Here is a 23,648-nt window from a genome sequence, read left to right on the forward strand (position 1 = left end):
CGTGTCTGCGTGGATTTCCTCTGGGTGCTCTGGTTTCCTCCCACACTCCAAAGACGTGCTGGTTAGATGCACTGGCTATGCTAAATTCTCTCTCAGTGTTACCGAACAGGCGCCGGAGTGTGGTGACTTGCGGATTTTTGCTGTAACTTCATTGCTGTGTTAATGTAAGCCTACTTGTGACTAATAAATAAACTTTGAACTTTTTGGACGAAGTATTAAATTGAGTCTTCATCAGTCTTCACTGGTGAATGTAAAAGATTCAATGGCACGAGAGGAACAGCGGTCCTGGCCATGATTATCTGCTCATTATTACATTACTGTTTGTGAGAGGTTTCTGTGCACAAATTGATTCTTCATTCCCTGTAATACAAAGACTGCTCTTCAAAAATCACTCCATCGTTTTTTTCTATCCTTTCACAAGAATTGAGCATCACTGACTGAGCCAGCATTTGTTGCCCATCCCAAATTTTCCCTGAGAAGGTGATGGTGAGCTACCTTCTCGACCCGCTTATTCCCATGTGGTGTCGGTATAGCCACAGTGCTGTTAGAGGGAGTTCCAGGATTTTGATCCAGTGACATTGAAGGGACGGCAATATATTTCCAAGTCAGGATAGTGAGTGACTTGGAGGAGAACTTCCAAGTGGCGGTGTTCCCATTTGTCTGCTGCTCTCGTCTTTCTGAATGGCACAGGTCATGGGTGCAGTCAAAGGAGCCTTGGTGAGTTGCTGCAGTGCATCTTGTAGATGGTAAACGGTAACTGAGCGTCGGTGAGCGTGGAGACAGTGAATGTTGTTGAAGGTGCTGGATGGGTGATCTGGTTTGATTTATTATTGTCACATGTATTGGGATATGGTGAAAAGTATTGTTTTTTGCGCGCTATACAGACAAAGCATACTGTTCATAGAGTACGTAAGGGAGAAGGGAAGGAGAAGTTGCAGAATGTTACAGTCATAGCTAGGGTGTAGAGAAAGATCAACTTCGTAAAAGTAAAGTTTATTGATTAGTCACAAGGAGGCTTACATTAACACCACAATTAAGTTATTATGAAAATCCCATAGTTGCCACACTCTGGCGCCTGTTCGAGCCAATGCACCTAACCAGTGTGTCTTTCAGACTGTGGGAGGAAACTGGAGCACCCGGAGGAAACCCATGCAGATATGGGGAGAATGTGCGGACTCCACACAGACAGTGACCCAAACTGGGAATCGACCCCTGGCCCTTGGCGCTGTGAGGCAACAGTGCTAGCACTGTGCCACCGTGCCGCCCCAGTACAAAGTAGGTCCATCCAAAAGTCTAATGGCAGCAGGGAAGAAATGTTCTTGTGTCGGTTGGCACGTGACCTCAGACCTTTGTATCTTTTTCCCGAGGGAAGAAAGTGGAAGAGAGTATGTCCGGGGTGTGTGGGATCCTTGATTATGCTGGCTACTTTGCCGAGGCAGCGGGAAGTGTAGACAGAGTCAATGGATGGGAGACTGGCTTGCATGATAGATTGAGTGGTGGACGGGGTCTAAAGTGTTCTGGGATGCCTGTGAAAAGCAGTAGATTAATGTAAGTCCTTTTTTAACCTTCTCCTGGTTAGTGCATTGGCCATGCTAAATGCTCCCTCAGTGTACCAGGCGCCCGAGTGTGGCGACTGGGGGATTTTCACAGTAACTTCACTGAAGCGTTAATGTAAGCCTACTTGTGACACTGATAAATAAACTTTAAACTTCTGCAGCCCGATAACCCTCCAAGACATCTGTGCAGCTCCTGTGCACCCTTGATTGCTTTCACCTCCCCTCCCCCTTGAGCTCTTCAGCAGTTGAGGCTTCACATTGTGGAGTTCCCTCATTGTATGTCTCAGTCTCTCTTTTCTTCTTTAAGACACTTTCTAAAACCTACATCCTCCTGACCCTGCCTCACTGGACGTGAAGTCCTTTGAGATGCTCATATGACGGTTTGGCACAACCATTGCATGAACTCAAATTCTTTTGTATCCCTACAGATCAGCGGGGAAGCTGTGTAAATATTTTATAGGTTTGCAATCTATACGCCCTAACTTACAGTAACGCCACCTACATGATTCGTGGAATCATATGCGTTTCCTCTTCGACAAAAGAAAGTCAAGCAAGGCGACTTTGTGGCTGAACAGAAATCTGCGGTCTTGGTGACTCGCATCTTTACCTGTAGCCACACGTTTACCAGTAACTTCCTGTGGGAATAAAGTGCTGTGAATCATCAGGGCGGCTGCTGGGCAACTTGCCTCCCATGACTGGTGAGATATAAGTTTCCCATCCCCTCGTGAAATTCACTTTGTGTCCACAGGAGTCCAGAGCAGTGGAAATTTTAAACCCTCCGGGATCAAGGGGACCCCACCAGATATGTGCATGGGAATCCCACCAGTAAGTACCACATCTCAAACGGGTGATTTTTTCTCTCTCCCTCTGTCGATTTTTATTTTTATTTTATTTTAAGTACAGTAAGAGTTTTAACAACACCAGGTTAAAGTCCAACAGGTTTATTTGGTAGCACATGCCATTTGCTACCAAATAAACCTGTTGGACTTTAACCTGGTGTTGTTAATACTCTTACTGTGTTTACCCTAGTCCAACGCCGGCATCTCCACATCACGATTTTTATTTTAACATTGCTCCCTTAAATGGGGGAACTTGTAGCTGGTTAGAAATCTGGACTTTTGCTTCTGTGGCTGGATGCTTCAGTTAACAACGAAATGCAAGGTTTTGGCTCCCATCCCTCTGTCCACAGCAGCTGCCCAGTAGTTTACTGTCTAACGGTCATCCAGACTCGAAACCTTGGCTCTATTCTCTCTGCACAGCTGCTGTCAGACCCTTTGAATTTCTCCAGCATTTTCTGCTTTTGTTGTAGCTTGCTGTAGTTTTCTGTTATTTCTGTGGCTGGAATATCCCAGTGTTATTATTTATATGAATATTTTTGCTGTTTTATTAGCATCTCTAATGCTGATATTGGTATATCTGATATTTCTTTTGATTTTTTTTATTTGGGTGGATAAATGGAGCTGAGTCCACGAAAAGATTACGATGTGGAGATGCCAGCGTTGGACTGGGGTGGGCACAGTAAGAAGTCTCACAACACCAGGTTAAAGTCAAACAGGTTTATTTATTATCACGAGCTTTCAGAGCGCTGCTCCTTCATCACCTGATTATTATCACGAGCTTTCAGAGCACTGCTCCTTCATCAGGTGATGAAGGAGCAGCGCTCTGAAAGCTCGTGATAACAAATAAACCTGTTTGACTTTAACCTGGTGTTGTGAGACTTCTTACCATGCCCACGAAAAGATCAGCCATGATCTTATTGAATGGCGGAGCAGGCTTGAGGGGACCAGATGGCCTACTCCTGCTTCTAGTTCTTATGTTCTTAATTAATGTTTCAGATACTTGCATGAATGTTGGTGTTTTCTGCGATTTATGTTAATGCTGATTTATATTGTCTTCTTTCTGATAATCAAGATAATTGATTTCCATATAAAAACTCAGCAGACCTGGCAGCATCTGTGGAGTGAATTGGAGTTAACTACTGGAATTTTACCGTCTTGCCTGCCCAAGGCTCGTAAGATTCCACCCGAGGCCAACAGAGAATGCCATTCTGTGAGCCTCGCCCATCCCGATTCCAGGGCAGGCATGCCGGTAAAACTCCGGCCGACGTTTCAGATCTAAATGGTCCTTCCACTTTTTGTTTTGAATTCATTATGCAGCTGTTTCTCATCTTTTTCACGGGAAACCTGATAACAGTCAGGAATGTCATTTCTCAAATCTCAACCTAAGTCTAGAAAGAAAATGGCTTTTGGCTTATCGAGCTCAGCTTGCAAACCATAGAATCATAGAATCCTTACAGTACAGGAGGAGGCCATTCAGCCTAACATGTCTACACCAACAACAATCCCGCCCAGGCCCTATCCCCGTAACTCCATGTATTTATCCCCCTTGGCACTAATTGACAATTTTGCATGGCCAATCCACCTAACCTGCACATCTTCGGAGTGTGGAAGGAAACCGGAGTGCCCAGAGGAAACCCACACAGACACGGGGAGAACGTGCAGACTCCACACAGTCACCCGAGGCCGGAATCGAACCCGGGTTCCTGGTGCTGTGAGGCAGCAGTGCCACTGTGCCGCCGATATGAGTTAATAGCAAGTCAATGGAGGCTCCACACAAAAGGGCCAGAGATATTTTATAACCCCGTGGGTGTTCTGTACTTTTTTCTGCTTTTATAGGGGCTAGTTGGTTTCCACTTGCTCTGAATTGAATATTTCTGGGTACAATGTTCACCAAGAGCAAATGTGCCATTGAAATGCACTGAGAGGCCATAAGAAAATAAGAAAACAGGAGCAGGAATGGACCACGTGGGCTGGGTCTACCCTGACATTCAATAAAATCATGGCTGAATGTCTACCTCAACTCCACTTTCCCTCCCTGCCCTGATATCCCTTCGACCCCTCAAGCCTTTTGATCGCAATCCTGAATCCCATCATTAACTGAGCATCCATAGCTAGGAGGATCCCAAAGATTCATATCCATCTAAGTGAAGTGGTTCCTCCTCATCTCAGTTCTAAATGGTCCATCCTTTATTCCAATTCTCTTCCTACAAGGGGAGATAGTGGCATAGTGGTATTGTCATGAGACTCGTAATTTAGAGACCCAGGGTCGTGTTCTGGAGACCCAGGTTCAAATCCCACCAAGGCAAATGGTGAAATTTGAATTCAACTGAGAAAAATTCAAAATGATGAGCATGAATTCATTGTTAGTTGTTGTAAAAACTCATCTGGTTCACTAATGTCCTTTAAGGGAGGAAATCTGCCACCTTTACCTGATCATAATCCACAGCAATAGAAATGGCTGAGCAAGCCACTCGGTTCAAGGGCAGTTAGCGATGGGAAATAAATGTTCAGTGACAGTCACACCCCATTAATGAATTTAAAAAAAACAAATGGTGCACAAAGGCAGACTTTTGTTTGTTTCCATAGCTAGTAATTCCCAGAACACATCCCTGGTCTACTGCCAGAGGGTTATGGCTTAACAGGTGCCACTCCACATCAAGTGTGGCTGACCAGGAATCTCTTACCGTCAGCCTTTGGCATGTTTGCAAGAATTTACAGGTAGACACACTCTATCTGTTTGGCCACGTTATGAATGCACCTTCCTTGGCCATCAAGGCCTGGGGTGGTACTCAAACCTGGAGCTTCGGGCTAAGAGGTAGCCACTGCACCACAAGACCACCCCCACCCTTTGGGGCGGCGTGGTGGCACAGTGGTTAGCACTGCTGCCTCACAGCGCCAGGGACCCGGGTTCAATTCCCGGCTTGGGTCACTGTCTGTGTGGCATTTGCACGTTCTCCCCTTGTCTGCGTGGGTTTCCTCCGGGTGCTCCAGTTTCCTCCCACACTCCAAAATGTGCGGGTTAGGTTGATTGGCCATGATAAATTGACCCTAGTGTCAGGGGGATTAGCAGGGTAAATATGTGGGGTTACAAAAATAGGGCCTGGATGGCATTGTGGTCGGTGCAGACTCGATGGACTGAATGGCCTCCTTCTGCTCTGTATGAATATGGATATATGGATACCCTGAGTAGGAAATGATAAGCTGCAGGATTCAAGCTCGTGCAAGCTGAGGATACTTTGGATGTACACTACATTCCGCACTTTGGTTGTACTTTGACTGCCTGAGGCTTAGATTAGGGTGAACAGCAAAGTAGGCCCTATTCAATCACCATAGCTATTATACATTAGAAGCACTAATGTATGTTGCAGGCAAAGTCACAAGTGTTCTCGAAAACAGATGCCTTATCAGAATGCAACTTCCAAAACACTGTTAATATTTCCAACGTAATTGAATTGATTTGATTTGATTTATTATTGTCACATATATTGGTATGCAGTGAAAAGTATTGTTTTTGCGCGCTAGACAGACAAAGCATCCCGTTCATAGAGAAGGAAAGGAGAGAGTGAAGAATGTAGTGTTACAGTCATGGCTAGGGTGTAGAGAAAGATCAACTTAGTATAAAATAGATCCATTCAAAAGTCTGATGCCAGCAGGGAAGAAGCTGTTTTTGAGTCGGTTGGTACGTGACCTCAGACTTTTGTATCCTTTCCCCGATGGAAGAAGGTGGAAGAGAGAATGTCCGGGATCCATGGGGTCCTTGATTATGTTGGCTGCTTTTCTGAGGCAGCGGGAAGTGTAGACAGTGTCAATGGATGAGAGGCTGGTTTGTGTGATAGACTGGGCTTCGTTCATGACCCGCTGTAGTTTATTACGATCTTGGGCAGAGCAGGAGACATACCAAGCTGTGATACAACCAGAAAGAATGCTTTCTATGGTGCATCTGTAAAAGTTGGTGAGAGTCGTAGCTGACGTGCCAAATTTCCTTAGTCTTCTGAGAAAGTAGAGGCATTGGAGGGCTTTCTTAACTATAGTGTCAGCATGGGGGGACCTGAGCAGGTTGTTGGTGACCTGGACACCAAAAAGCCTGAAGCTCTCGACCCTTTCTACTTCATCCCATTGATTAGACAGGGGCATGTCCTCAACTACGTTTCCTAAAGTTGATGATTATCACCTTCATTTTGTTGACATTGAGGGAGAGATTATTGTCATCGCACCAGCTCACCAGATTCTCTATCTCTTGCAGTCTTGTTGAGGGATCACCTTAAAACAGTAGTACCTGTCTGATGATGATACTGAAACCATGTTATTCTTGGTGCTGTCAGGATCCTTCTGTCCATCTTGAATATTTGATCACTTTAGTTCATTTAATGTTTTGATTTGATGGAACAGGTGGCGTGAATGCCACCAATTGCTACTGAATTTTCTTTCATTCATAAGAGAGGTTTTGATCAAGTAGACTGGGAAAAATTGTTTCCAACAGCAGAAGAGTTGTTACCTAAAGGACACTGATTTGAGAAAATTGGTGAAACTATCCACAGAGGATTTTAAGACAATAAATTGTTATAACCTGGAAGGTACTGTTGTTACAACCTCTGCCTTTGATTGATGGGACAATGGTTAAAATAGAAATTTGAACTTCCAGTTAATAGCTGAAAGAATAACACATCAAGATTTCATGTCTTACAACATGTAATGTAACAAATAAAACAAGAAAATTTGATGAAGCACTATTTTGCTTTTTGTAGGGAAATTATTTCGGAGACACAGGGCCTACTCACAGGGCCTACTCACAGGGCCTACTCACAGTGTTCTGAGGGATTGCCGCCATTGTCTCCAAGCATAAATACCTTGCATCTTTTTCTCAGTAAAACAAACTATACTTTCCTTTGATCTCGCACAACCAAACCACCCAGGTTTAGTATCAGGTAGACTATTGAGCAGGTCACATGAACCCTTTCAACTACCCTAAATTCAAAGCAACAGCCCCAAAATATAATAATGTTTTAAGCCAAAGGATACGATCCCTGGAACATAAAAATCATAGGTGTCTGAAAGGTTGGTGAAAATAGATTAAATAATCCAATAATGTGCAGGTTAGGTGGATAGGCCATGCTAAATTGTCCCTTCATGTCAGGGGGACGAGCTAGGGTAAATGCATGGGGTTATGGAGATAGGGTCTGGGTGGGATTGTGGTCGGTACAGACTCGATGGGCCGAAGGACCTCCTTCTACGCTGTAGGATTCTAACATCTATGATCTAATAACATTCAAAAAGGAATTGAATGAACACTTGGGCTGGAATTTTACCAGCACGCCCGCCCGAGGCTTGTAAGATCGCACCCGAGGCTAATGGAGAATGTCGTTCTGCGACCCTCACCCATCCCAATTTCGGGGCGTTAAAATCAGGGCCTTGGGGATGAATGAGATGAGTGCCTGATTCTCTGAGTCTGCCGAGGGGAACCGGCTGCCTGCACCCATTTTATGATCAATTGGCTGTGACTGGGCTGGAGGTGGGATTCCCCACCCTCCTCAGGGACCGAATGTCCGCCTCAGAGACTGGCCAGCCAATCGAAGGCCGGCAGCTCCCCAGGGATGTGAGGGACTGGATCACTGAGGTAAGTTGGGGAGTCTGGCGGGTGCCAGTGATGGGTGGGACTTGAGCAGGAGTAATGAGTTGGAGTTTAAGAGGCCATGGGCGGAGTTGGACGTGTGGGGTAAAATCTTGGTGGTGGGGGGGATGGCTCTCAAATGAGTCCGGGCTGCGGGGGTGGGGATGAGAGGGTTGTGTGGGGGGCTGTTAGTGAGGCAACTCTCTCTTCCAGCAGCCTCTGCAGGACTGATCGTTTGGCACCAGCCTCATCTGATCCTGATTAAACCTGGCGATGTTGGGATGAGGTCTTTAAGTGGGCATCAATCGTCGACTTAAGGGTTTTAATTGGCCCACTAGCAGGCAGACCTCCCTGCGCCAATCCAATCATTGGTATAGTGGCAGTGGTGGGCAGGAAGGGCAGACCAGCCACTAGATTTAACAAGTCTCCTCACCTTCAAACTTGCTGACAGGGGAGCGTAAAATCCAGCCTTTGAAAATGAAAAAAAAAGACAGGGCTGTGGGGAAAGATCAGAGAAATGGGTCCAGTTAGATGTCACTTTGAAATAGATGTCACAGATATCATAGAATGATGGAATCCCTACAGTGCAGAAGGAGGCCATTCAGCCCATCGAGTCCGCACCGACCAGAATCCCACCCAGGCCCTATTCCCGTAACCCCAAATTTTCACCCTGCTAATCCCTTGACACTAGGATCAATTGAACATGGCCAATCGTCCAAAGATGTGCAGGTTAGGTTAAAGTAACGTTTGTTTGTTCGTGTCACAAGTAAGGCTTACATTAACACTGCAATGAAGTTACTGTGAAATTCCCCTAGTCACCACACTCCGGCACCTGTTTGGGTCAACGGATCTAACCAGCACGAATTTCAGACTGTGGGAGGAAACCGGAGCACCTGGAGGAAACCCATGCAGACACGGGGAGAATGTGCAAACTCCACACAGACAGTGACCCAAGCCAGGAATAAAACTCGGTTCCCTGGAGTTGTGAGGCAGCAGTGCTAACCACTGTGCCACCGTGCTGCCATATGATGGGTTGAGTGGCCTCCTTATATGCTAAATGATCTCATGATCCTAAGTCACCTAGTATTATCATTGTGACAACAATTGAAAATAGTTTGAGATGCCGACAGATGCGAAGGCAGCAGAACAATTCGGGTACCATTCTGCTCCTTGTCACTCTGGAGACAAGAATCTTGAGCAGGTGCCATCTTGGTTGAGGGGCCAATCACGAGGGGGCATAGTTTTAGGGTAAGGGGCAGGAGATTCAGAGGGGATTTGAGAAAAAACATTTTCACTCAGAGGGTGGTGGGAATCTGGAATGCATGCCTGGGGAGGGGGTCGAGGCCGTAAACCTTAGTACCTTTAAAAAACTATTTGGATGAGCACTTGAAATATCATAATATTCAAGGATATGTGACAAGTGCAGGAAAATGGGATCAGCGCGCCTTTCGTGGTAGATATTATGGATGCAGACTCAATGGGCTGAAGGGCCTTTTCTGCACTGCATCACTCTATGGGCGGGATTTTACAAGTTCACTTGGGGCGAGGCTCATCAAATTCTGCCCGAGACCAACGGAGAATTCCATTCTGTGAGCCTGTCTACACTAAATCGGTAAAATTGCGGCCAATGGTTTTATGGGAGGATTTTCCAGACGCGCTCGCCCCAAGACCGGAAATTCCTACCCGAGGTCAACGGACCTTTGCATGGTTTGTCCCTCAACCTCCCCCCCCCCGCCTCACCCCCCCCCCCCCCCCCCCCACCCCCTGTCACACCCCCCACCCCCCCAATCTACTATGATTCCCTTGGCGGGCGGGAAAATTCTGCCCTACGATTCCATCTGCTGCCAGGCATTTTTTACAGTGATAGACCCAACTCTGATGACAAAGCCTTCCCTGCCACTTATACTTTTGATAGCGTTGTGTCAGATTACGTTTTAAAAGACTTGCTCCTGGGCATTTGAGAATGCGCATGATGGTTTTGTTTCTAATGTATTGAGAAAACAAGTGTGTACCTTCCCCACTTTTAAAACATGAACAAATATGTTTTAGCGCTCTGGTGCGAGAGAGTAAAATCTAGCAAGTTAACAGTGATCAATCTTTCTGACAGTTGTGGTAGAGCAACAAACACAAAGACAAAATGTTTCCAGGATATCCATTGGACTTCTTTGGGACTTTTTTAAAAACATGTTTGTTTTTCAATCTTTTGATGACAAATAGAAAGATGATGGTCACATTGGCACAATCCTCACAGAAATATTTAGATGATTCAATAGGTGGAAGTTTATATTCGACTCCACCAAACCAGCATACACAGCCCCTTAAAGGGCAATTCCCTTAAAGGCACATTTACATACAGTAAGATGACTTCTCCTTTAAGTTCTCCCAGGTTCACAATGGCATCATCGTCAAAAATTCTGCTGCCCATAAATCATGGTTTTAAAATAGAAACATGCCACATCACAAGTATCACAAATAAGTTGTTCTGTAACTTAAAGTAAAAGTAATAAAAAAAAGTTTATTTGTTAGTCACAAGTAAAGCTTACATTAACACTGCAATGAAGTTACTGTGAAATTCCCCTTGTCGCCACATTCCGGCGCCTGTTCGGGTCAATGCACCGAACCAACGTGTCTTTCAGACTGTGGGAGGAAACTGGAGCACCCGGAGGAAACCCACGCAGACACGGGGAGAACATGCAAACTCCACACAGGCAGTGACCCAAGCCAGGAATCGAACCTGGGTCCCTGGTGCTGTGAGGCAGCAGTGCTAACCACTGTGCCACCGTGCCACCCCTCGTGTATGGTTGAGCCTTTTTGAATCATAGAATCATAGAACCCCAACAGGACAGAAGAAGGCAGTTGACCCATCGAGTCTGCACCAACTACAATCCCACCCAGGTCCTATCCCCATAACCCACATGTTTACCCTGCTCGTCCCCCTGACATTAACGGTCAATTTAGCATGTCCAATTAGCCTAACTCGCACACCTTTGGACTGTGGGAGGAAACTGGAGCACCCAGAGAAAACCCACGCAGACACGGGGAGAATGTGCAAACTCCACACAGACAGTCACCCAAGACCGGAATTAAACCCGGGTCACTGGTGCTGTGAGGCAGCAGCGCTAACCACTGTGCCACCGTGCCGCCCGAGACCATGACCAGAATTTTACCACCCCGTCTGCCATGGGAATTGGAGCGGGCGATGGGCGGACCATGGAGCGATCCATTGACCTTGGGTGGGCTATTACGGTCTTGGGACAAGCAAGGCCGTAAAATCCCACCTGATATTGCAGAGCTCTGCTATTCCTCAATTCGATTCAGGGGTATGGAAGCAAGATGGGTAAACGGAGTTAAGAAACTGGCCCACCATGACCTAATTGAATGACAGGGCAGACTTGAGGGGCTGAATGTCTATGCCTATTCCTAAGTGTATGCCAGAAGGATAAATATCCACAGTGCCTTTCCTGATTGCCTTACTGTGCCTCTATTCGGGAAAGCATCACTCAAACTATTTGCCACAGACAATCAGGAGAACCCTGGCAGAAATTCCGTTTCGTAAAGTTCACAGTACCAAACTGTGCCACGTGATAATCAGCAGGCTGGCAGAGACCCACACTGAAACATGAACACAAAATGCTGGAAAATCTCACACCGAGGTGGTTTCAATTAACCTCACTCAGTCAATGTGCCATCGTGGCAGGGAAGTTGACTTAAGTATTAGGTTGTGCTTGGCAACATCTGGAGAGTCCCACTGAATTGAACACTCCACAGTACCTCTCGTACACACGGGGCGGCAGGGTGGCACAGTGGTTAGCACTGCTGCCTAACAGCGCCAGGGACCCGGGTTCAATTCCCTGTCCACTGGTCACTGTCTGTGTGCAGTTTGCACATTCTCCCCGTGTCTGCGTGGGTTTCCTCTGGGTGCTCCGGTTTCCTCCCACAGGCCAAAGATATGCAAGTTAGGTGGATTGGCCATGCTAAATTGCCCGTTAGTGTCAGGGGGACTAGCTAGGGTAAATGCATGGGGCTATGGGGATAAGGCCTGGGTGGGATTGTGGTCGGTGCAGACTCGATAGGCCGAATGACCTCCTTCTGCACTGTAGGGATTCTATGATTCTATGTACAGCTGCTCCTATCAATTTTTTCCTTCAGGTACTTAGAAGACTCTTTCTTTTAATTTGGTGCAGTCACCCCATTGTATTCCCCTTCATCATCACCTGCATAACACTGTTAAAGCTAAAACCAAAAGAGACAATACTGGAAAATCTCAGCAGGTCTGGCAGCATCTGTGAGGAGAGAAAAGAGCTGACGTTTTGAGTCCAGACGACCCTTTGTCAAAGCTAAAAGGCATAGAAAGTGGGAGATATTCATACTGCAGGGTGAGGGAATGAAAGATGAGGCTGAGCCACAAAAACCAGGGGAAAGGCTGCTAATGGCAGCCCATAGAGAGAATAGAAGGTGTGAATGGCCAAACGGCAGAGAAGCTGAAATCAGAGGGTGAGCTGTGACAGATGGAGATATGGGGGAAGGGGGGAGGGAATGGGTGGGAGAGAGATAAAATTGGGAAAAAAGGGGAAAAGGGAAGCAAAGAGGAGGAATGGTGGGATAAAAGGAGGGAAAGAGTTGGGGGGGAAGAAAAATAGAGAAACAATAAAGAAATAAAAGGCAGAGAACAGTTAGGAATTAAATAAAATGAAAACAAAGGGGTCAAGGTGGGGTCAAGCTAATCATCTGAAGTTGTTGAATTCGATGTTGAGACCGGAAGCTGTAAAGTGTCCAGCCGGAAGATGAGATGCTGCTCCTCCAGTTTGCGTTGAGCTTCACTGGAACATTGCAGCAGGCCAAGGACAGACATGTGGGCATGGGAGCAGGATCGTGTGTTAAAAGCTAAAACTAAAGTTTGAGGTGGGCCCAGTAAGAAGTCTCGCAATACCAGGTTGAAGTCTAACAGTTTATTTGGAATCGCGAGCTTTCAGAATGCTGCTCCTTCATCAAGTGAAGCTCGTGATACCAAGTAAACCTGTTGGACTTTAACCTGGTGTCGTGAGACCTCTTACTGTGCCCACCCCAGTCCAACACTGGTATCTCCACACCAAAGTTTGAGTTGATAGGTGTAGATCTGTAGTTATGTCAAAAATACTGACCTTTATCTTCTTTATAACCTTTAAGATCTTGTCCAGAATTGTATTGCAGGGGGGATCTGATCAGCACATTGGGTATGCTGAACGTCAATTGCTGAGGTTTATGCTCTATTGGCCTGGCACTGCAGCCGAAGATAGCGGTCATGGTTAACACAAAACATTCTCTTGTGTTTGACGTCTGTTTTTACTCCCATAGTTGAACCTTTGATCACATTTCCCAACCTAGTTACTTTGTGGAAAGACCTGGGGATTTTAAAAATTTTATTCTGGGAGTTTGGCAACATGGGCAAGGTCAGTGTTTAATACCCATCCCTGCTTCACTCTTGAGAAAGTGATGTCGAGTCTTCATTTTGAACGAGTGCTGTCCCTGCAGTTGTCCTGTACTGTGCCAAGAAAACTTGGGTGTTGCTACAACTGCTGTCATCCAGATATTGGATCACGCACCCGACTTGTGGCTCACAAGCAATGGTGGGGCTTTGGAACATCAATATTTGAACCATTCGTCTCTGAATGCCCAACCTCTGGCTTGCTTTAACCACTGCGGCCTTTTGTGTGACTGGTCTAGTTGAGTTTCTGAATCAGATTGTAACAGAGTTTCCTGGATGTCGGCAGCTTCAATATTAACATATCACAAGAAAACAGTCACAGAGAGAGTGCGTGTGTGTGTCTGTCACGAGTGTGTGTGTGTGTGTCTGTGTGTGTGTGTGCGTGAGTCAGTGTGTGCATGTGCACCTGTCCTGAGTTTGTGTGCCTGTGTGTATGTGCCTGTTGTGAGTCTGTGTATGTGTGAGTCTGTGTGTGTGTGTGCGTGTCTGTCGCGAGTCTATGAGTGCATCCATGTGTGCGTGTGTTTGTGGGTGTGTGCGTATGTTGTATGTGTCTGCCGCAAGTCTGTGTGGGTGTGTGTGCATGTGTGAGTGTGTGTGTCTGTGTATGCATGTGTGTATGCATGTGTGTGTGTGTGTGTGTGTGTCTGTGTATGTGTCTGTGTGTGTCTGCGTGTGTCTGTGCGTGTGTCTGTGCGTGTGTCTGTGTGTGTGTCTGTGTGGATGTGTGTGTGCGCGTGTGTCTGTGTGTGTGCCTATGTGTGGCTGTGTGTGTGTGTCTGTTTGTGGCTGTGTGTCTGTGTGTGTGTCTGTGTGTGTGTTTGTGCGTGTGTCTGTGTGTGTCTGTGTGTCTGTCGTGAGTCTGTGCATGTGTGTGTGTATAAGAGGAGAGCTAACCAAGCTGGCACTATCCTTTGATGAGCGAGGATTGATCTCACAGTGAAAGAAATTATCCTATTTTCTTTTTTATGGTCAGAGACAGAAATAAATGAAAATAAATGGCGCGATCTTTCCAAACAAATTCTACGTGCCGAAAGAATGAGAAAACGGGAGGGAATGGTGCCAGTCGCAATCTTATGGCATTCAGTGCAATGCAAAAAAAAAGAGCCCCAATTGTGATTCTCACCAGTAAGGGGAGTGGAGCCTAAGTTCACCAGTGAAGCCGGCTGCAGAGCGCTCGGGGCGCCATTGCGCAGGTGCCCTGATCTCCCAGTGTACTGGGAGCTCTCCTGCCGCCCCCTTCCCCCAACTCCCCCCACCACGGACATTGCCCATTCTGGTGTAAAACCAATGTTGCTGATAAAACATGGCTGGGTAGATGGCCTTTAGCATGGACTCGATTCGCTCCCAACGTGAAAGCCTCACGCGCTATCTTCCTGGCTCTCTGCACAGATCCGCTGGTACAGCGGGCCAGAAACACTTCAAATTGGAACGTATTGAACATTTCAAAACGTTAAGCAAGAAGATAGAAGCAAGACAATTGTCACAAAGCATTTTAATCCACACATGCACTGTTCCTCAGGTTGTGTTGGGACTGTGAATGATTATATTTGTCATCCGTGATCCACCATCATGCTGTTCGCTCTATCTTCCCTGATCTTGACCATTCCTTGGACGATTGCTGCAGATGGAGCTGCTCTCACTTCCTCGGAAGGCAAGGGTAAGTAAATTCAACATTTCAATATCAGAATAATCTAAGATAAACTTGTGTAATTCAATCTTTCACCATTAATCTGAAACATAGGCTGGAGTTTTACCACCCCGCCCACCACGGGAATCAGAGCAGGCGAGGGGCCTTGGGCGGGATTTTGCGGTTTCGGGACAGGCGAGGCCATAAAACCCTGCCTGTAAATTCTCCTCAGCATTCTCAGTCCTGTAGAGAGCTTGTTCACTGATGATGTTTTGCTGTTGTCTATGGAATGTATGTGCTGTGCCACAGAAGTTTTAGCTTCAATTATCTATCCTAGCCTTTGAAGGTGTTATGTGCTCACCAAGGCGAGAGTCACTGGCTTTGGAAAATGAACCAAGAACCATTCAACAAGAAGCAAGAACCATTGAACTGGGCAGCGTGGTGGTTGGCACTGCTGCCTCACAGTGTCTGGGACCCAGGTTCAATTCTGGCCTTGGGTGACGGTGCAGAGTCTGCATGTTCTCCCCGTGTCTGCATGGGTTTCCTCCGGGTGCTCCGGTTTCCTCCCACAGTCCAAAATGTGCAGGTTAGGTAGATGAGCCATGCTAAGTTGCCCCTTAGTGTCAGGGGAATTAGCAGGATAAATACTTGGGGTTACGGGGATAGTGCCTGGGTGGGATTGTTGTCGGTGTAGGCTCGATGGGCCGAATGGCTTCCTTCTGCACTGTAAGGATTCATGATTCTAAGCATATCATTGGAATCAAGAACTTCCATGTCAGGCGACTTCTAATGAACCACTACTTTCAAAGAGTAGCCATATCCTGCCAATGCAGTTTTCTCCATTTCCTCTATGGTCCTGGACCAGTGAGTGAATTAATAATTGACTGTTTAATTGCAAACAGTTTTACCAGTGGGTCGATTGCTGCTGGGTTAAAACTGCCCACACTCAATTCCCGTTGTGCCACAGGAGCACGTGTCAAGGTTGGATTTGAGCCCAAAGGAAACTGTACCAAGTCACTGCCATCCCGGGCCAGAAATGCGAAGGCTGGTGGAGAAAGGACTGTTGGTAGACAGGCCTGGAATTTCCCACCATTTTGCCAGCATGGTTCTAACCCAGAGCCATTTTGTATAAGGCCAGGTCAAGGGGTTGGGGGAGGGGGGATGGTGGATGAGCAGGGGGAGATAGGGCAGAGAGGTGGTTGCACATTCGCACCTTCGCAGGTAGTTCATTAGGCCAGGTAAAGAGCCTTAAAATTTCCACTCAGAAGGTGGGCTTCCCATTGCAGCGTAACACAGCCAGTTACACCTGAACAAACTGGATGGGTTACATCTGGGCAGGAGCAGAACTTATGTCCTTGGGGTTGTACTTGCTAGAGTGGTTGGGGAGGGTTTAAATTAATATGGCACGGGGAATGGGAACCCATGTAAGGATTCAGAGCAGTGGTAGTCAAGAACAAGAGAAAATTTGATTTTTGATTTGATTTATTATTGTCACATGTATTAACATACAATGAAAAGTATTGTTTCTTGCGTGCTATACAGACAAAGCATACCGTTCACAGAGAAGGGAATGAGAGAGTGCAGAATGTAGTGTTACAGTCAAAGCTAGGGTGTAGAGAAAGATCAACTTAGTGCGAGGTCGTTCCATTCAAAAGTCTGACAGCACCAGGGAAGAAGCTGTTCTTGAGTAGGTTGGTACGTGACCTCAGACTTTTGTGTCTTTCTCCCAACAGAAGAAGGTGGAAGAGAGAATATCTGGGGTGCGTGGGTCCAAAAAGACAGCAAGGAGAGTAAGGAAAGTGATAGGCAGAGAAATCAAAGGCCCGAATCAGATGAGACACAGTAAAAAATAGTAGGGATGGCACGGTGGCACAGTGGTTAGCAATGCTGCCTTACAGCAACAGGGATCTGGTTCGATTCCTGGCTCAGGTCACTGTCTGTGCAGAGTTTGCACATTCTCCCTGTGTCTGTGTGGATTTCCTCCGGGTGCTCTGGTTTCCTCCCACACTCCAAAGATGTGCAGGTTAGGTTGATTGGCCATGCTAAATTGTCCCTTAGTGTCAGGGGGATTAAGAGTGTAAATATGTTAGGGTGACAGGGATGGGACCTAGTTGGGATTGTTGTTGGTGCAGACTCGATGGGCTGAATGGCCTCCTTCTGCACTGTAGATTCTATGATTTGGTGGGGAACTTGCAGGTGATGGTGTTCCCATGCACCTGCTGCCCTTGTTCTTCTAGGCGGTAGAGGTCCCGGGTTTGGAAGGTGCTGCCTCAGGAGCCTTGGTGAGTTGCTCCAGTGCATCTTGTAGGTGGTACGCATTGCTGCATTGGTGATAGAGGGAGTCAATGTTGAATCAACCAAGCAGCCTCTTTTGTCTTGGATGATGTCAAGTTTCTTGAGCATTGTTGGAGCTGCACTCATGCAGGCTGGAGGAGAATATTCCATCACTTGTGTCTTGTTGATGGTGGTCAGGATTTGGGGGGGTCAGGAGGTGAGTTACTCTGCAGAATTCCCAGCCTCTGATCTTGCTCTTGCAGACACAGTGTTTGTATCCCTGTTCCAGCTCATTTTCTGGTCATCAGTCCCCTCAGGATGTTGATAATGAGGGATGGTAATGTCATTGAATGTCAAGGAGAGATAGTTTAATTTTCTTTTGTTGGAGATGGTCATTGTCTGGCACTTATGTGGCGTGCTTATTAGTTGCCATTTATCAGCCTGAGATTGGATATTGTCCAGATCTTGCTAATTGACATGGAATGTAGGAATATTCTCAGGGAACAGAGCTTTTGCAGTGTCCAGTGCCTTCAGCTGGTTCTTCTATCACATGAAGTGAATCAAATTGGTGGCACAGTGGTTAGCATTGCTGCCTCACAGCGTGAGGAACCCGAGTTCAATTCCGGCCTCGGGTCACTGTCTGTGTGGAGTTTGCACATTCTCCCCATGTCTGCGTGGGTTTCCTCAGGGTGCTCCGGTTTCCTCCCATACTCCAAAGATGTACTGGTTAGGTTGATTGACCAAGCTAAATTGCCCCTTAGTGTCAGGGGGATTAGGAGTGTAAATGTGTGGGATTACGGGGATAAGACCTGTGGGAGATTGTTGCAGGCTTAATGGGCCAAATGGCCTCCTTCTGCACTGTAGGGATTCTATGATTCTATGAAGATTGGCATCTGGAATGTGAGGAGGTCGAGATGGATCATTCATGACTGAAAATAGTTGCAAATGGTTCAGTCGGCATCAGTTGGCACTGATATGCTGGGCTCCTCCATCATTGAGGATGAGGATATTTGTGGAGCCTCCTTCTCCGAATGAGTTGTTGGATTGTCTGCCACAATTCATGACTGGATATGGCAGAACTTCAGAGCTGAGATCAATCCATTGGTTGTGGAATAACTTAGCTCTGTCTGTCACTTGCTGCTTCTGATATTTGACATGTAAGCAGTCTGTGTTGTATCCTCACCTCACTTTTAACAGCCCAGAGCTGCTCCCTCGTAAACCCTTATCCACTCTTCATTGAACCAGGCTTGATCTGCTGGCTTGATGGTAATAGTAGAGTGGGAGTTACGTGGACCATGAAGTTATAGACTGCAGTCGAATATAATTCTGCGGCTGCTGATGATGTGGAGATGCCGGCGCCGGCACAGTAAGAAGTCTCACAACACCAGGTTAAAGTCCAACAGGTTTATTTGGTATCAGGAGCTTTTGGAGCGTTGGCCCTTCATCAGGTGAGTGAAGAGTTCGGTTTGCAAACAGGGCATATACAGACACAAACTCAATTACAAGATAATGGTTGGAATGCGAGTCTTTACAGGTAATCAAGTCTTTACAGGTACAGACAATGCAAGTGGAGAGAGGGTTAAGCACAGGTTAAAGAGATGTGTGTTGTCTCCAGCCAGGGCAGTTAGTGAGATTTTGCAAGCCCAGGCAAGTCGTGGGGGTTACAGATAATGTGACATGAACCCAAGATCCCGGTTGAGGCTGTCCTCATGTGTGCGGAACTTGGCTATCAGTATTTGCTCAGCGATTCTGCGTTGTCATGTGTTTTGAAGGCCGCCTTGGAGAATGCTTACCCGAAGATCAGAGGCTGAATGCCTTTGACTGCTAAAGTGTTCCCCGACAGGAAGGGAACACTCCTGCTTGGTGATTGTCGAGCGGTGTCCATTCATCCATTGTCGTAGCGTCTGCATGGTCTCCCCAATGTACCATGCCCCGGGACATCCTTTCCTGCAGTGTATTAGGTAGACAACGTTGGCCGAGTCTCAAGAGTATGTACCGTGTATCTAGTGGATGGTGTTCTCACGTGAGATGATGGCATCCATGTCGATGATCCAATACGTCTTGCAGAGGTTGCTATGACAGTGTTGTGTGGTCACTGTTCTCCTGAAAGCTGCATAGTTTGCTGCGGACAATGGTCTGCTTGAGGCTGTGCAGTTGTTTGAAGGCAAGTATGGGGGTGTGGGGATGGCCTTGGCGAGATGTTTGTCTTCATCAATGACGTGTTAAAGGCTCCGGAGAAGATGTCGTAGCTTTTCCGCTCCAGGGAAGTACTGGACGATGAATGGTACACTATCGGCCATGTCCTGTCTTTATCTTCTGAGGAGGTTGGTGCGGTTTTTCCCTGTGGCGAGTCGGAACTGTCGACTGATGAGTCGAGAGCCACATCATGTTCTTATGAGGGCACCTTTCAGCGTCCGGAGGTGTCTGTTGCGATCCTTTTCATCTGAGCAGATCCTGTGTATATGGAGGGGTTGATGGTAGGTGATAGCTTCTTTAACGTGTTTAGGGTGGAAGCTGGAGAAGTGGAGCATCATGAGGTTATCTGTGGGCTTGCGGTACAGTGAAGTGCTGAGGTGACCGTCCTTGATGGAGATGCACGTGTCCAAGAGTGCAACTGATTCCGGAGAGTAGTCCATGGTGAGTCTGATGGTGGGATGGAACTTGTTGATGTCATCATATCGTTGTTTCAGTGATTGTTCGCCATGAGTCCAAAAGAAGAAAATGTCATCGATGTATCGAGTGTATAGCGTTGGTTGAAGGTCCTGTGCAGTGAAGAGGTCTTGTCCGAAGATGTTGGCTGATGGCCCACAGTGTCTGGTTGATAGATGTCCAGTTTTGGGTTGCTAGGTTTGTTCACAGTCCATCCCATTTAGCATGGTGGTCGTGCCACACAAATCACAATGGAGGGCATTTTCAGTGTGAAAATGGGACTTTGTCTCCCAGGAACTGTGCAGAGGTCGCTCCTACTGATACTGTTATGCGTTAAAGACTAAGCCAGCCCAGTCAGTAGTGGGGCCAGCGAGACACTGTTGGTGATAGACATTGAAGTCCTCCACTCAGAGTACACTGTGTATCTCTGCCATTCTCAGTACTTTCTTCAAGTGGTGCTCAATATGGAGGAGTACTGATTCACCAGATTAGCGGGTTGGGTGGAGTGGGTAGATATAATCATTCCCATGGTTAACTTGATGTCACAAGACCATATGTGGTCTAGAGTCAGTGGCACTCCCAGGGCCACTCTCTCCTGACTATGCCACTACACCTTCACCTCTGGTGAGTCTGTCCTGCCAATGGGAAGGAACATGCTCAGGGATTGTGATGGTGATGTCAGGGACATTTTCTGTCAGGTAAGTTTCTATGACTATGTCGATGTCAGACTATTGCTTACTCCATCAAGGACGGTCACCTCAGCACTTCACTGTACCGTAAGCCCACAGATAACCTCATGATGCTCCACTTCTCCAGCTTCCACCCTAAACACGTTAAAGAAGCTATCACCTACCATCAACCCCTCCATATACACAGGATCTGCTCAGATGAAAAGGATCGCAGTTTTGGCACAAGTCCTCTGATGTAAATAAGAACTTTGCAGGGTCGGTAGGGCTAGTTATCCTATTGTCTTTTCCAGTGCATAGGTCAATGCCAGGTCGTCTGTCCAGTTTCAACCCCTTTTGTAGACATAATAGCAGTTTGATACAACTGAGCGACCCGTTAGGCCATTTCAGAGAGCATTTAAGAGTCAACTACATTGCTGTGGAAAGCGGTTTTGGAGTCACATGTAGGCCAGGCCATGTAAGGGTGGCTGATTTCCCTTTCAGTAGGTCATTAGTGAACCAGACGGGTTCCAACAACAACCAACAATGGTTTTATAGTCACCAGTACTGAGACTGGCTTGATATTCCAAGCTTATTAATTGAATTCAAATTCCACCAACTGCCACAATGGGATTTGACACATCTCTCCAGAGCCTGGGCCTCTGGGCTTCTGGCATGGTGACATTACCAACTATGTCACCACCTCCCCCAAATTTATTTGTACATTAACCAATATGTCAATATGCTATTTATAGACTGGGTCCCTGATGAACTCGGCTGTGAGTAATCTGCACACACTCGGCGTTTTATAAAGAGTGTGTACCCGCACAGTCATAGCTATTGCAGAGGCCCTGGGTGAAATCAGGTTGTTTAGCAGGAAATAAGTGTAAAAACAAGATGTTCAGTCAAGCAGGAGACAGTTTTGCAGATTCATCATCATTGTGAAACCATAGGAAGATTGATAATATCAACCACTTGTGCAAGGGGAAATTTTGTTTTTCTCATTGAAATGATATTCAGAATATAAACAAAGAAAAGAGGAACATATAATAGAGTATGATAATTATTACTTTTGATGTAAATTTTTACAAATACAAACAAAGTTGCAGTGGCTCATACTGATAGATCTCTTGTGACGATAGTCAATGGTTTATTTTTTATAGTTTATTTATTAATCACAAGTAAGGCTTACATTAACACTGCAATGAAGTTACTGTGAAAATCTCCTAGTCACCACATTCGGGCGCCTGTTCGGGTACACTGAGGGAGAATTTAGCCCGGCCAACACACCTAATCAGCATGTCTTTCGGACTGTGGGAGGAAACTGGAGCACCCGGAGGAAACCCACGTAGACACGGGGAGAACGTGCAGACTCAGAACAGACAGTGACCCAAGCCGGGAATCGAACCCGGGTCCCTGACGCTGTGAGACAGCAGTGCTAACCACTGTGCCACCGTGCTGCTTGAACCTATTGCTCCATCCCTTTGCATTTTTTTCTCCTTCACATATTTATTCAAATCCTATTTGAAAGTTACAGTTAACATTTTTAAGTTTATTTTTTAGTGTCGCAAGTAGGCTCATATTAACACTGCAATGAAATTACTGTGAAAATCCCCTGGGGCTAGGCTGTATCAATCTGTATCAACCATCGTATTAGACAGTGCATCCTAGCCACTTGTATAGACAAAGCTGCTGCCTCTGGCTCTTTTATCAATGATGTGGAGATGCCAGCGTTGGACTGGGGCAAGCGCAGTAAATAAGTCTCACAACACAAGGTTAAAGTCCAACAAGTTTATTTGGTAGCACAAGCTTTTGGAGCGTTGTTCCTTCTTCAGGTGAGTGAAGAGTTGTGTTCACAGACAGGGCATACATAGACACACACTCAATTTACAAGATAATGGTTGGAGTGCGAGCCTTTACAGGTAATTTTTCCGGCTGGAGGCCTGTGACTAGTGGTGTACCGCAGGGCTCTGTATTGGGACCTCTGCTGTTTGTGATTTATATAAATGATCTGGAAGAAGGAGTAACTGGGGTGATCAGTAAGTTTGCGGACGACACAAAAGTGGCAGGACTTGCAGATAGTGAGGAACATTGTCAGAGGTTACAGAAGGATATAGATAGGCTGGAAATTTGGGCAAGGAAATGGCAGATGGAGTTCAATCCTGATAAATGCGAAGTGATGCATTTTGGTGGGAATAATGTAGGGAGGAGCTACACGATAAATGGAAGAACCATAAAGGGTGTAGAGACGCAGAGGGACCTGGGTGTGCAAGTCCACAGATCTTTGAAGGTGACGTCACAGGTGGAGAAGGTGGTGAAGAAGGCATATGGCATGCTTGCCTTTATAGGACGGGGCATAGAGTATAAAAGTTGGGGTCTGATGTTGCAGATGTATAGAACGTTGGTTCGGCCGCATTTGGAATACTGCGTCCAGTTCTGGTCGCCACACTACCAGAAGGACGTGGAGGCTTTGGAGAGAGTACAGAGGAGGTTTACCAGGATGTTGCCTGGTATGGAGGGGCTTGGTTATGAGGAGAGATTGGGGAAACTGGGGTTGTTCTCCTTGGAAAGACGGAGGATGAGGGGAGACTTAATAGAGGTGTATAAAATTATGAAAGGCATAGATAGGGTGAATGGTGGGAAGCTTTTCCCCGGGTCGGTGGTGACGTTCACGAGGGGTCATAGGTTCAAGGTGAAGGGAGGGAGGTTTAACACAGATATCAGAAGGACATATTTCACACAGAGGGTCGTGGGGGCCTGGAATGTGTTGCCGGGCAAGGTGGTGGAGGCGGACACACTGGGAACATTTAAGACTTATCTAGACAGCTATATGAACGGAGTGGGAATGGAGGGATACAAAAGAGTGGTCTAGTTTGGACCAGGGAGCGGCGCGGGCTAATTGTTCCTTGTTTCTCGTTTCAAGGCTTCATTCTATGATCATCTTGCTGGTGCCAGTACAGAGC

The 23,648-nt window shown here is 46.6% G+C and overlaps 1 protein-coding gene across 1 annotated transcript in view; it reads left to right on the forward strand.

Moving 5' to 3' along the window:
* The first annotated feature begins 1,811 nt into the window (after positions 1-1,811).
* The window catches only part of LOC144499888 (interleukin-13 receptor subunit alpha-1-like), a 52,094-nt gene continuing 30,257 nt past the window's right edge, over positions 1,812-23,648 (forward strand). The window contains exons 1-2 of the mRNA XM_078222522.1: positions 1,812-2,381; positions 14,990-15,127. Coding sequence (XP_078078648.1) covers positions 15,040-15,127 — 88 coding nt within the window. The 5' untranslated portion in view covers positions 1,812-2,381; positions 14,990-15,039. The remainder of the gene's footprint in view (positions 2,382-14,989; positions 15,128-23,648) is intronic.

This window comes from Mustelus asterias, chromosome 10, assembly GCF_964213995.1.
Source record: "Mustelus asterias chromosome 10, sMusAst1.hap1.1, whole genome shotgun sequence".
Classification (NCBI taxonomy): Eukaryota; Metazoa; Chordata; class Chondrichthyes; order Carcharhiniformes; family Triakidae; genus Mustelus; species Mustelus asterias.